This window comes from Coloeus monedula (assembly GCF_965178545.1).
Source record: "Coloeus monedula genome assembly, chromosome: 6".
Classification (NCBI taxonomy): domain Eukaryota; kingdom Metazoa; phylum Chordata; class Aves; order Passeriformes; family Corvidae; genus Coloeus; species Coloeus monedula.
Genome location: NC_138786.1, coordinates 25,046,097 through 25,059,737, shown reverse-complemented (window position 1 = coordinate 25,059,737; position 13,641 = coordinate 25,046,097). Strand labels below are relative to the sequence as shown.

The following is a 13,641-nucleotide window of genomic DNA, read 5'->3' as shown; positions in this document are numbered from 1 at the left end:
TGTTTTAGGTCAATGTCATAGCTTTCTTCTGCTCCCTGACCCTGTGTGCATGACGGAGATGAGCTGTCTGCCAGCTAACTGTATTTCTTGGGGCTCCCAAAGCAGAGAGGAAATACCAAGCACTAATTGAAGACTGGCCATATTGTCACTAGTCCTAGTACATATCCGAGGGAGGAAGGGTTGTATGTAAGGTCCTGCATTGAATGAAATACAGCTGCATACCACCTGCCCATTTACTCTGCCCATCTCGTGATGTGTAGCCATGAATTCTTCAGTTGTTTTGAAGATCTTAAGCTTAATGACAACTTGTTTTCTTGAGTAGAGGCTGATCCACATCTTGTCTAAAGATTACTGCTGCTGTTTGAGATCTTGGGGAAATGTTGATGGTATCCTTCAGTGAAGTGTTGCCGGCATTTCTGTACTTCACTATTAAGAGTGCTGTGGGTCCTGTTTCAAGTGGTTGAGCAGTCTGCCCCCCAGATGGCCAGAACTTCAACAGGAATGTTTTCTCCTTATTGTTTACAAGACCAATTAGCTCTGGCATTGGATTGATTATTTTCTACACAAGTGACTGAAAACTTGTCAAAATGAGGAAAAGTCAACTGTTGAACAAGATAAAAGCAGGCTAAATCACCTATAGCTGGGGAGATCTGCTAGTTATGTCTTTAGTAACATTATAGTGAAAGGAAAAAATTTTCATAGTGGACACGTACAAAAAATGTCAAATGTTATGGCATTTCAGTTATAAATTGCTTTCACTCTGAAATGGTACCTTATTTCTAGTTTTCTAGTTTATCTGTCTTAAAAGCCAGTTCTGTGTTGCGTTGTTTTGGTCTGCGTTTGCTATGCCTCTGAAACATGATGGGTAGTCATACATTCTCATACTGTAGTCCACAAAACTAGGTCTATGTCCTTTTTTAGAGAAAGCTAAATGCCCTTAGAGATCATACTCAATGAGCTGAGCATATATTTAGGATTATACATGCTTTGGAATATGCATGGATTTATCTTTGTAAATCTTAAAGTTGCATGGAGAAAATTGGGTGTCCATTTAAGCCACCGTCTGGTTCCTGTAGTCAACTATGTACTGGAAAATTTAAACCAGACTCTTTTGTTTGTCTTCTTCTATCTTCTTTCTCTGCTTCTGGAAATACTGCCAGAAGTTGTGGCTGCTTCTCCTTTCTTATTGTTTACTGTTCTTGCACTTCAGGAACTCTGAATTCTTTAAGCCCAAACTACATTCAAAGTCCCATTCTAGACTTAAAACAAGAAAATAAGGAGTTAACATTGTCTTTAGTGTTGCATTAGGTATAGTGTTAAGGTTCCCAAGATGAAAAGATCAAACTTCAGTCATGTTTCAGATTTTCTGTGGATTCAGGAATATCACACTACATCAGTTAAACTGTTCCAATATTGGAATGTTTTCTTTACAACCATGAGAGCTGAAAACTTTCTCTATGTTTCTAATGAAAGTTTGAATTTTTCAGTTTGTGGATGTGCCATGTTAGCCACATAAGCATCCAAATGATAGCCTTGGACTGTACCTTTGGCACAGCTCATGGTGCCCTGAGTAACATTCACTGAAAGCTGAAGTGATGCTGCCACATGAAACACTTCGTACTAAAGGGTAATTATGGGGAATTTGAAAGGGGCTAGAGGATGATTAACATTTGTATAAACAGAAAGAATCTGGTTTCTGGGGATAGAATTGGAGCAGTTCTGTATAAATTCATTTTCTGTTTTTGTTAATCTGGCAAGTGGTTTATTGATAAAAGGGCTCAAGGTCAAAGTGCAGGAAAACAATTGTACCAGCTAGAAGATTTAACTCTTTTAAAAACCTTTCACTTCCTCAAAGTAGGGTGCTACAATATTTGCCCATAATGGACCCACTTCTCAGTTCGTATGAACTGTCCAGGCTACCTCCAGAACAAATTACTTCATTCTTCATATCAGTGGCAGCTCAATCTTTTCCTTCTTATCCAAGTACTTCACAACTAGCTTTTTGCTCAATCACAATGCTAATCCTCTCTCCCTGTTCTCTCTTGCAGCACTTCCCCCACAAATCTTTTTAGGTCAGTCTGCTTAACTCTCCACTATATTCATCCTGAGTCTGACATAGGTTGTTCCAGGCAAATCTCACTAAATCTCTTTCAGCCTTTGTTTTTTCACATCATAAACTGGGTCTTTCTACCTATTGTCAACAGGAGTCACCTAAGTCTGCTGTTTGCAGCCGTGCTCCTTTTGTAGAGTGCAAAACATCTTGTTTGTGAAGACTGCTCACCTGCAGCAGCACCCTTATGTCTGGCAGGATTTTGCTCGTGTTCTCACAGGTTAGGAGAGGCAATCCAGGGTGCAGCCAGTTCCTGCAGGTACCTTTCTATCTGAGCCAGACTGTAGTAACTGTGCATTCTTCAGTTACCCTGTCTGCTTTTGCTGTCATGTCATGTCAGACACAAAGACTTCCAGGGTCCATTCCTGAGGATGTCCTGGGATCTGTTCTGGGAGGATCTAAACAGTATCAGTGGAAAGAGTAGGTTTGTGAGTAACCTGAATTCATCTGCCTGCTTGGATAGTAAGGATGCCAAAAGTTCTGTTTTAAATGTGTCTGATACCAGAGTGTTCACACCGTCACAGCAGTAGGGTGCAAGTACAGCAGGTAAAGCTGAACCTGCTGTTGATTAGGAGGATCACTAATCCTATGACATTGCCTTGCATACATCCTGGACATTAAGGATTAAAATGTCTTAAGCAGGGAACTCCTTAAGCCTATCTAACAGTTTTTCTTTGCTGAGGACGGGTGAATCTGCTGTCCTTATCCACCTTCTTCCCTCTTCCCTGCACCTGGCTGTGCTCTTCCACAGCTTGCTCTGCATGAGCTTTCAGCACATATTTCTGAGAGCCAGTGCAATTCACTAGCCCAGGGAAAAAGCTGAATTTTCTCAGCAAGAGGCCTGCTGAGTGCCAGAGCTGGTATGAGGGGTGGTTCAGAACCATGTGGCCACCAGCAAGTGATGGGAAGGGAGAAAGAGAAGTGAGCCTGTCCCTTTCAGCAGGAGTAAGGGTTTAGGTTGGCTTATGTGCATGTTGAACTTCATCATCAGAGTTAATGCATCCAGTTGTTAAAATAAGAAAATAAGAAAATATATGCTAGTAATATATAAAATATAAAATGCAGAAATAATATATGCTAGTATGTAATGAGATTGAGCCAGACCTTGATACAAAGCCACAGTATTTAAAGCTACTTATGTCCAACACTGCATGGAAAGAACAGGTTCTTATGTTGATCCATGATACAGATTTTACCATTATCCTCTTTAAACTGTTCGCTAGAAAATCTTCCTTTAAACAATTAAGTTGTTTTTCATCTAACCTTGCATCAATCTTTGGCTTTTAGAGCATTTTCCTATCGCTTAAAAGTAGCAAGTGGGTCTCTCTCAGTTTTCTCCTGATTTTCCTACGCTCTTTAGACTATGATGTAATGATCGTGGAAGCTGTCTGTACACTTCAAGAACAGAATGAATCCTGCTGTACATGTCTTACATGAACATGCTTAGTCCTATGCATGGATTAATTTTCCTAGAATTCTTGGCTCTCTCTTTGTTACTAGCACTAGATGTATGGAGGAAATTAGGCCATAGGTATACTGTGAACAAGGCATGTGCAGGCTTAGCCTGCTAGCCAGATGGTAGTTGTGAAGTTGCAGTATTATCAATACTCATGTATTTTGTAAAATTGTAGTTCTGGTAGACAGCGTGAGAACACATCGACTTTTATTTTGGGGGGCTTTTGGGTTTTTTTTGTTTTTTTCTACATGGTTGCAATCTTGCATGGCTATAGAGAGAATCTTAGGTACATGATACACCAGAAACACTAAAAAACTAAAGGCCAGCAAAGACTCTTCCAACACTTAAAAAAAATTAAATTAGACTGTTCTCTGTTATATTTGCAGGAGACTGATTTACAGCTCTATGACTTTATGACTCTTGAATGACTTCATGACTGTGATAGAAAAGCAACCTGTGGAAATTATGTGTCCTAGCATAATTCAAAGGGGACAGCTACATTCCTCAGGGCTCCAGTCTGCTTGGATACTGGTTGTACATAAAAAATTATGGGAATAGGGAACTTTAATGTATATTTATCAAGGCAATCCTTGTGTTTCTGGGAAGCTATTAATGTGACTTTTTGGGACAGATTTCATACACCAGCTGCAGTAAATAGTCTCCTACTGCTTTGGGCATTTTTATAGCTGTCACAATGTTGTGACAGTGTTGTAGATAGCTACTTTTTGTGCTGAAAGCAGCCTAGATACAGCAGCAATGACTGCAATTCAGGCTAAGTCCTAAATATTTATTGGCTTCCTGGGTAGATTTTACAGCCTTCACTGAGCTCCAGGCTTCTATGTCTGGGCTGCTGTCACTATGAAAGATAACTAGTTTTAAGATAATTCAGGTGTGCCTACACTTCACACACAACACTGACAGCAGCATTAACACATCACTTAGTACTCCTGGAGTCTGCTCCATCACTCCAGGTCATGTGCCATCTGTTAGCCACATACAAACCAGAAGCAGTTTTGATATGTGCTTTAAAAGCCAGGGAAGTACAAAGCAGCTGCCTCCATGTTTCTCAAGGTAGGCCATTTTTATCCAGAAAGTGGTACCTTCTAAGACTGTACCTCAGGGACAAAATTATTTCTCCACTCTAGCCCTGAAACATGAGAAACAGTCTGCCTCAGGCACTAAAAGACAATAAACTACTCACAGGACACTCCAATCTGTAGGAAAGGGTTAGGATTTTGCTAGTGGCATGGTCTCAGCAGCAGTACAATCTAGGCAATAATTTGAAGTCCAGTACAGCAAAAATTATGCTGAATGGCCAAAGTACTTCCTGTTAAGCTCCTTCTTAGTGAGCTGTTGTTTCCAAATGACTTTGGAATTTGTTATTAGTTCTTTTTTCTAGAAGAGTGAAGTGTTAGTTCAGCTGTAAATGAACATGATTAACATGGAGACTGCAATCTTCATCCTTAAGCACATGGTATGAGCAAGTTTGTTCCACTGCAAGGGCATGGTAGAGTGTCTATATCTCACTGCCCTGTGCTGTGGGGTCAGATTTAAACACTCCATGATTTGCTTCATTTGTTACTGGAACTTGAGATGCAGTAATTTGTGGTAGCAACCAAAGTAGCAGTTGTGGATTCCAGTTTTCACTCATTTTGACTGGTACCTTCCTTCTTTTCTTTCTTTCTTCATCATGCAACATTGAACTCTATTTACTCAGCTGTGGCCTGGAGACAGGAAGGAGCAACGTGGTCATGCACCAAAACTGCCCTTGTTTATTCCAAGCAGCTCTTGGCAGACAATGTGGTGCATGGGCAAATGTAATTTTCTGCATGGTCTTCACTGACCTTGCTGTAGGGGATAGGAAAACAGTGATCACAGCAAAGTGAAGACACCTCCTAAGGTCTGTGGTGATCCCACTTCCTGTATAAAAGGTATCCAACTATAGTCTGAAAAATTGGTATGATTTGTTGGTCAGGCGCCTGGGGTGTCTATGGATGAGTTGTGTTACAGCCTAAAAAAGTCTGCCTCTGTACTTCAGTGAATAATTTAATGCCATTTCCCCAGGCATAAGAAACAAAAGATTTCTTTAGAGCAGGAACTTCTCTGCACCACTTCAGCTTTCTGGGCAGTTCCTGTCTAAATGGACCATTTGCCCAAAGATTGAAACTGTAATTAATTCCACTTTTATTGACAACAAACTTCATTCTCTAATGTGCTGGTTGGAGAGGATCTCTGCCACCCTTTCCCAAATTCTTTCTGAGCAGACTTCTGCTTTTATTCTATATTGTTTTCTTGTTTTATGGTAGAGGAGTAAGGATGATGCTGTGATTAGGTATGAAGAGAGAGAAGAAAAAGCATAAATTTTTATAAGTTTTAAAAGTATCTTATTTTACCAAGTGAGACATCTCTATTTATGCCTCAAAACTAATGCTCTCTTAGGGCCCAGTTACCTTCTCAAGCTGCTTTTGTCTATCAATCAGACAGGGACTGAGAAAAAAGTGCAACTTTCTCTGGAAACCTCATCCTTCAAGAAAAACCAACCTCAAACTCCTTCACCTTCAGAGAGAAAAGAGGAGACTAAAAATCGAAATTAATGAAAAGGGCCTTTTCTGATTAAAGCAGGCAGATTATCCTCCTAGAGCCTGTCTGTTCTGAATGCATGAAAGATGCTTTGTATACTGCTGGACACCACACTGTGAAAATCTAAAGGGGATCAAAGCAGAGAAACAGATATAACTGGGCTAAGTAAAGAAAGATCTAGAGGGTAAGGTAAACAGATTTAACTTTAGCTAAATGTTAATCTGTTAAGTAGATTGAATAAAATACAGTATGAAGAAGGGGTTATTATAATGGCCTGTTGACAAATAAAAGAAAAAATAATTAGCAAGAGGTATAAGGATGCATAAATAGGAATTTGAATTTAACCAAACAAAAAATGGAAATTAAGTATTGCGTAAAGCTTTCAGTTGGTGTGACTCCTTCAGACTAGCATGTAGACATTTTAGCAAAGATCAGAAATTTATTTCCCAGCATTATTCAAAGCTAGATTTAGAAATCCTTGAAGAGTAAGAGGTCCATACTATCCTGTTCAATTATGACCAAGTGTCAGTTTCAAAAAGAGCTTTTTTATGCCCAAGTTCTGTTTTCATGTAACCCGCTTCCTGTGCTGGACTTGTGGAAAATCACAGAATCATAGAATGGGTCAGTGACTACAGTGGGTCATTTGGTTCAACCTCCCTGCTCATGCTAGGTCATCCTAAAGCACATGACACAGGATTACATCCAGATGGTTCTTGAATATCTCCAATGAGGGAGACTCCACAACCTTCTTGGACAATCTGGTCCATGGTCACTCCCACAGTAAAGAAGTTCTTCCTTTCTTCCTTCTTTCCATGTGGAATTTCCTGTGCATCTGTTTCTGCCTGTTGCTTCTTGTCCTACTGCTTGGCACCATCAAAAAGAGCCTGGCTCCATTCTCTTGGCACCCTCCCTTCAGATACTTACAGACATTGATGACGTCCCCTCTCAGTTGTCTCTTCTCAAGGATGAACAGGCCCAAGTCACTCGGCCTGTGCTCGAAAGAGAGATTCTCCAGACCCTTAATAACCTTTGTAACCCTCCACTGGACCTGCTCTAGGAGCCCCATGTCTCTTGTCCTGAGGATCCCAGAACTGGACACAGTGCTCCCGATGCAGTCTCACCAGGGCTGAGTGGAGGGACAGGATCACCTCCCTGGACCTGCTGGCAGTGCTCTTCCTAGTGCACCCCAGGATCCCATTGTCCTTCTTGGCCACAAGGGCACTGCTGGCTCAGGGACAGCTTGTTGTCCACCAGGACTCCAGGTCCTTCTCCACAGAGTTGCTTTCCAGCAGGTCAGCCCACAGCCTGTGCTGGTGCAGGAGGTTGTTCTTTCCCAGGTGCAGAACCCTACACTTGCCTTTGCTAAATTTCAGATGGTTCCTCTCTGCCCATCTCTCCAGCCTGTCAAGGTCTTTCTGAATGGCAGCCCAGCACTCCAGGGTATCAGCCATTCCTCCCAGCTTTGTGTCATCAGTGAACTTGCTGAGGAATCCTCTATCTCTTCATCCAAGTCATTGATGAATAAATTAAACAATATTGGGCCCATTATTGAACCTTGGGAGACATGAAACTTGCATGTACCTTACATGACCAGATAGTTTTCTTGAGAACTTAGGTCATAAATCTTGGTGATACTTTTCTTGATGACTGTTGAGTTAACAAGATAATAGAGAACAAAATTTTCTTTCTTCTATGTTGTGTCATGAAAGAGATAGTGAGCTGAAAACTCAATTCAAACTATGCATAATCCTGTTTATGGTAATTGGGACTTTTTCAATATATTTTTGCAGTTATACATAGAACTTGGTGATACTTTCCTTAAGGACGTTCAAGGAACTGATTAACTAACACTGCAGGAGGAAATCCCACCGTTCCACTGAATTCCATCATTAACACAAGCTCAGGTACACATAGACTGAAGCACCAAGGTCATATCTGCAATAGAGAACAACTCCTGATTTGTTTTTTGACAAGAAATGACAGTACAAACAAGGTACATATGCTCCAAGACACCTGCAACTTCAGTGCAGTCACAGAAATTTAATTCTGCTCAACATTCAAGTTCTGGAAGAAGAGAGGTTCTGATGTATTTATCCTTACAATAGATTAGGTTCTACAGATCCCTGCAATGGTATTGTAGTTCTGCACAGGCTGGGACTTTTGTGTGTTACAGCAGATTTCTGACTGCAGAATTGGCTGTTCCAGACAGAGAAAAATCACCTTTTCATAGCATGACCCTAAACCCAAGGTGCTTCATTAAATAGAAAGTCTTTCCAAGGGCAGTGCAAAGCATTGTACTCTAGCGAGTGTTTATAATGGATGTCAGAGTGTCTCAGCTATGTTTTTCAGCCATGGAGCTTCCTGAACTGAAGAGAAAAATCATAGCTCTTGCTTCTCTTTCCCCCACTTCCCTGGCTAACAATGAAGATAAAGGAAAAGTCTGTAACTTGATTTTGGGACAGTCTTCCTGCAGTATTTCTTTAGTCAGCATTGAAAACATTAATTTGACTGGGTTGGATGTTGCAGTGAAATGTCCCTTTGATACTGTATCCTGCCTCTTGAAATATCTGACAAAGATGTAACATTTTCTCTTTCTCTTGCTTTTGTCAAACTGCCAGGCTTTGAGGAGTTCTGGAGATAGGGAGAAGCCCTCATCTGCCAGGGCTCAGTATTGGGGCCAGTCCTGCTTAATCTCTTTAACAATGTTCTGAACAAGGGGATCAAGTGCCCTCTCAGCTAGTTTACAGATGACACCAAGTTGGCCAAGTGTTGATCTGCTCTCTGCAGAGGGATCTTGAGAGGCTGGATTGATGGGCAAAGTTCCAGGTCCTGCACTAGGGTCACAACAACCCCATGCAGCGCTGCAGGCTGGGGGAAGTGTGGCTGGAAAGCTGCCTGGTGGCAGAGAACCTGAAGGTGCTGGTGACAGCAGCTGAACATGAGCCAGTGTGTGCCCACGTGGCCAAGAAGGCCAGTGGCATCTGGCCTGTGTCAGCACAGTGTGGCCAGCAGGACTGGGGCAGTGATTGTCCCCCTGTACTCAGCACTGGTGAGGCCACACCAGGAACCCTGCATCCAGTTTTGGGCCCCTCCCTATGAGAAGGACATTGTGCTCTCTGGAGCACATCCAGGGAAGGGCAACAGAGCTGGTGAAGTGTATGGAACACAAGTCTTGGGAGAAATGGCTGAGGGAGCTGGGGTTGCTTGGCCTGGAGAAAAAGAGGTTCTAGGGAAACCTTACTGCTCTCTACAGTTACCTGAAAGGAGGTTGTAGTGAGATGGAGGTCAGTCTCTTCTCCCAAGTAACAAGATTAGAGAAAATGGCCTCCACTTGTGCCAGGGAAGGTTTAGATTGGATATTAGGAAAAATTTCTTCACTGAAAGTGTGGTCAAGCATTGGAATGGCCCTCAGGGAAGTGATGGAATCACCATCCCTGGAAGTGTTCAAAAAACATGTAGATGTAGTGCTTAGGGATGTGGTTCAGTGGTGGACTTGGCAGTGTTGGTTAATGGTTGGACCTTACTTACTCTGTGATTCTAAGTTGTGGCTGTCATCTGAAACAAGATTAATTATTTGGATGAAAGCCTAATGAAGACTAACATGTTTGTGGCAAAAGAACTTACGCTCTGTACCTCAGTCCCACTGCCAGTGCCCTTGAGATCCCCTCCCTGACTACTGCTTGGCTCTACTTCCACCTCTGGCTCTTTCTTCCATACTTTGCATTCTTCTGTATATAGAAGTACTGCAAAATTGCCGCTGTTCAGCTAGTCGTCTTCTTAACTCCAGTCCACAGCCTTTTGGACTGTGAACATACAATCATGTAGGGCTTTTTCACATCAGGATGTTTCCATTCCCTTGGGATCCTATAAGCTTCCCTAAGAGTCACGTCTTTTAGACTCCTTCTGCTGAGCCACAGAGTCCCTTCTTGACCAGTCTTTCACAAAGATGCTCTCTAACACATGAATCATTTGATTGGTTTTCTTGTGTTTTTTGGATCTTTGTTCTGTGCTTCCTATAATACAGTGACCAGATTTGTACACATTATTCCAAAAGAGACCATCCAGCTGCCTTACTGAATGCCAAAGTAATAACGTCTGTGGTTTATACTCTATAACCTTCCATACACAACCCAAAAATCTTGTTTGCCTTTGTTACTGCTGCCAGATGTTCTGTGGATGATTTTCAAGTGTATTGTGGGGAATGTCACCATGCCAGTGAATTTCAGCAAATTTAAGCAATTTTGAAATTATTCCTTTTTCCACATGGTTGTATTCAAGTCAAACAGAACTGTGTTCTCACTTGAAACTGCCCTATTTTAGTTACTCCTTTTTCACACTGAATCACTACCTGTTACCAGTTTCTCTGCAGGAGCCTGTTCAATAGGATTTCCCCTTTATCAGGCCTCTTTCAGACTGTGCGGGGAACTCCATCTGAAGAGCCCAGCTCTGAAGGTCTAGGGAGCAGTTACATTGTCTTTAATACCCAGACTACTTGAATTGGAAGTAAAGGGAATATGAGTTTTTTTTCCTAGAGAGGAAGCAAGGGGAGGGAACAGCCTATAAAAGAATTACAATGTTCTCACCTCTCTTTCCCTGCAGATTTGCTGACAGCACAGGAATACCACTGCCTGCTGCAGCTGCTCTGCCCTGACTTCCCAATGGAACTCACTCAGAAAGCAGCAAGGTGGGTCCTCATTCTCTTTAAAGGCAAGATTAGTCCTACGTGCATGGACTTAGGAACTAGACCTGTGGGTAAAGGCATGACCAGGGACCTTCAACTTTTAAGGTTTTGGGGAAAAGAGACACTATCTTTTGAGGTTAAGAACAGGGTGTTTCTCTAGCAATGTGAAAGAGTATATATTTAAGATACACAAAAACTGAAATATCAGTGCAGAATGCTGCTGTTGGCTCTATGTTCACATGAATTGCAGATAAGAGAATGTTAGCTAATATGGTTTTAACTGACATGATTTTTAAACTGTATTTCAAATACTGTTTACCATTCTAAAATGTGTTCCACCTTGCCCCAGCTTCTATGGTTGATCACATTTAAGCACACTAACCTCTGAAGGATTGCCAGTGTTTTAAAGTATGTTTGGTAAGAACATGGTAGCTAATCTGTTTGAAATTTTCTTTTAATCTAGACAAGGCAAAAAGCAGATAGTTGGCTCAGGGCATTGATAATGTGATATGGAATTTTTTACTGATTGTGCTTGCTGATTCCAGTGCAGCCCAGGCAGTTGATTATTAACTATCTGATATTGAAAACTTAATAAGGTACACACATCTGTTCAGTTGCTTGTCCCCCAATGCCAGACTAAAAAAGAATGCTAGCCCTGTAGTAGAGATATATTTGCTGCTTCTTTCATGGAGGTACACAAGCACCAGTCCTGTGTGCTGGTGTGTATTTCATAGGACTCCAGCTGAATTTGTGATGGTGCATGCAATGGAGACTTCAGCATATCTACACATGTTGTGATGTTTGTGTCAAGGAATTTAGTCCACAAGGCTGCTGTAAACTAGAGGCCCCATTCAGGGGCCTGCTGCACTGTTGTGCATGTGCCATGGAGACAGACAAGCTGGCTTTGGGAGCAGGTGTTGGAGAGAAATGAGATCTCCGTCAGAGGCACCCAGGCTCAGGTGGGGGTGACCTCACTCCTACTTTTGGCTGGCTAGAGATTTACTTGAACTCTGTAGCAAGCTGATCTATTTGAACAATTTTAATAAAACTTGCCATATTTCTAAACTATCTTTCTCTTTGCTTACAACTGTTGCTCAGGCTCTTGTCCTTTTTCTGGTCTGTACTTCCCATTGTCCGCCTTGGTCTCTGCCTGTTGGAAGGGTGAGCTCTGCAGACTTTCTTACAGCACCAGTTGATCAAGTCTTTGCAAAACATGAGTGTCACGTGCAAACCTACAGACATTGTTCCTTCTTCAGTCTGCACACCCCCAATGGATTTGTTGCTAATTTTCTTGGGAAAGGAATTAAAGAAAGTAGCAGCAGGAGTAGCCACAGCATTCAGTGACACAGCGAGGACCTGCACTGGTGCTGCTGGGAAGAGGGCAGTTGTAGCTGTAGTCTCAGTGCTGCATGATTGAGATGATCTCACGGCATGGTGCAGTCCGCTCATCCAGGAGCTGTTGCTACGCACTGGTAACAAACACTAGGACTAAGATCAGGAAATGTCAGAACATAAGAATGGAGGCTGCAACAATACAGGTTTTATTCACATGACATCACAGAGCTCCATTTTTCTGTTCCTGGTGCTACACAAATGCAGAAGTCATACCCAAAAAGTGAACCAGGGTATCTGTGTCTGTGAGATTTCTTGGATGTTTTCTTCTTCAAATGGTTATAGCCATTAGCAGATTAAAGACTTTAATCTACAGAGATACCTTTGAGGTTCAGAGACACCTTTTGGCTTTCTGAAGAAATTGCAGGACAGAAAATGAAGGAGTTTTTCTGGTTTGATGCCATGATTTTAAGATCTGTACCTGAGCACTGATTTTTCTATTGTAAGAGAAACAAAAGGAACTCACTGCACACATTTGAGTAGTGAGAGCCAAGAAGTTCACCGCTCCTATGCTGTTTTATTTGGTGTGGAAGCTCATGTTGCACTGATCAGTACTAAAGGAACTGGGGCTTGAAATTCAGTACCCCTATTGTTAAAAAGATTGCCTAAGAATGCAGATCTTGCCTGTTTTGTATGTTTTGCTTATTTTTGCCTCCATGTCTCAGTAAATAAACCAAGTCTCTGAAAACTCAATTGAGCCATCCTGGCTTTGAGACAGATTGTGTCAGTTAACCTTTAATGGTAGCAGAAAATGGTAAAAGTCCTTTCAACTTACCTGGTCTAGAGTTTGTCCTGGGAACATCCTGTCTAGTCTGGATTTTTGAGATTTTAACCACAATCAGTAGACCATAAAGTTTCCCCACTGGCACAATAGCAAGGCTTTCCTGCCAGCCAAACCCACTTGAACCCTGAAAGACCACTATACCCTCTACCAGAACGCCACAAGTGTAGGCATTTTTATTCAGTGCTTTCCAAAGTTCCTCCTTGATTTTCATTACTCATTGAGTGCCAACTACTAACTTTTTAAATACAGCTGTGGCCTCAGGGCTTAAAGTCTAATTTGGACAACAAAAAAATGAATAAAAAATGCCTTGAAATAAGAGATACCTGATGAACTTTTTTGAATTGCAGTTCAGGCTTTCAGATTTTGTCCTCAATTTTGGTCCTGCTGTCTAGGTAACAGTCTGTGGCTAGGTTTTTCTCCTTGACCGATATTTCAAGGAAGAGGTGCAGATATGTTGCATATGATGCTCTCTCAGCTTCCTTGAGTGCTCAGTCAGCTGGCTATGTGGGGGAATTGCCAGCTGCAGTCCATCTCCTCATAAATGATTGTCTTGGATTTAAAGACTTCTCAACATTTCCGGCGTGCAAACTCCTGGGCCAAGCAGAATCAGTAACCGAGCACCAGAGTGCACCTGCTTC

General features: G+C 41.8%; 1 protein-coding gene across 1 annotated transcript in view; it reads left to right on the top strand.

Moving 5' to 3' along the window:
• CSTPP1 (centriolar satellite-associated tubulin polyglutamylase complex regulator 1) overlaps window positions 1-13,641 on the top strand; it is an 80,425-nt gene that overhangs the window by 55,975 nt on the left and 10,809 nt on the right. Inside the window, exon 4 of the mRNA XM_082283191.1 lies at window positions 10,746-10,830. Coding sequence (XP_082139317.1) covers window positions 10,746-10,830 — 85 coding nt within the window. The remainder of the gene's footprint in view (window positions 1-10,745; window positions 10,831-13,641) is intronic.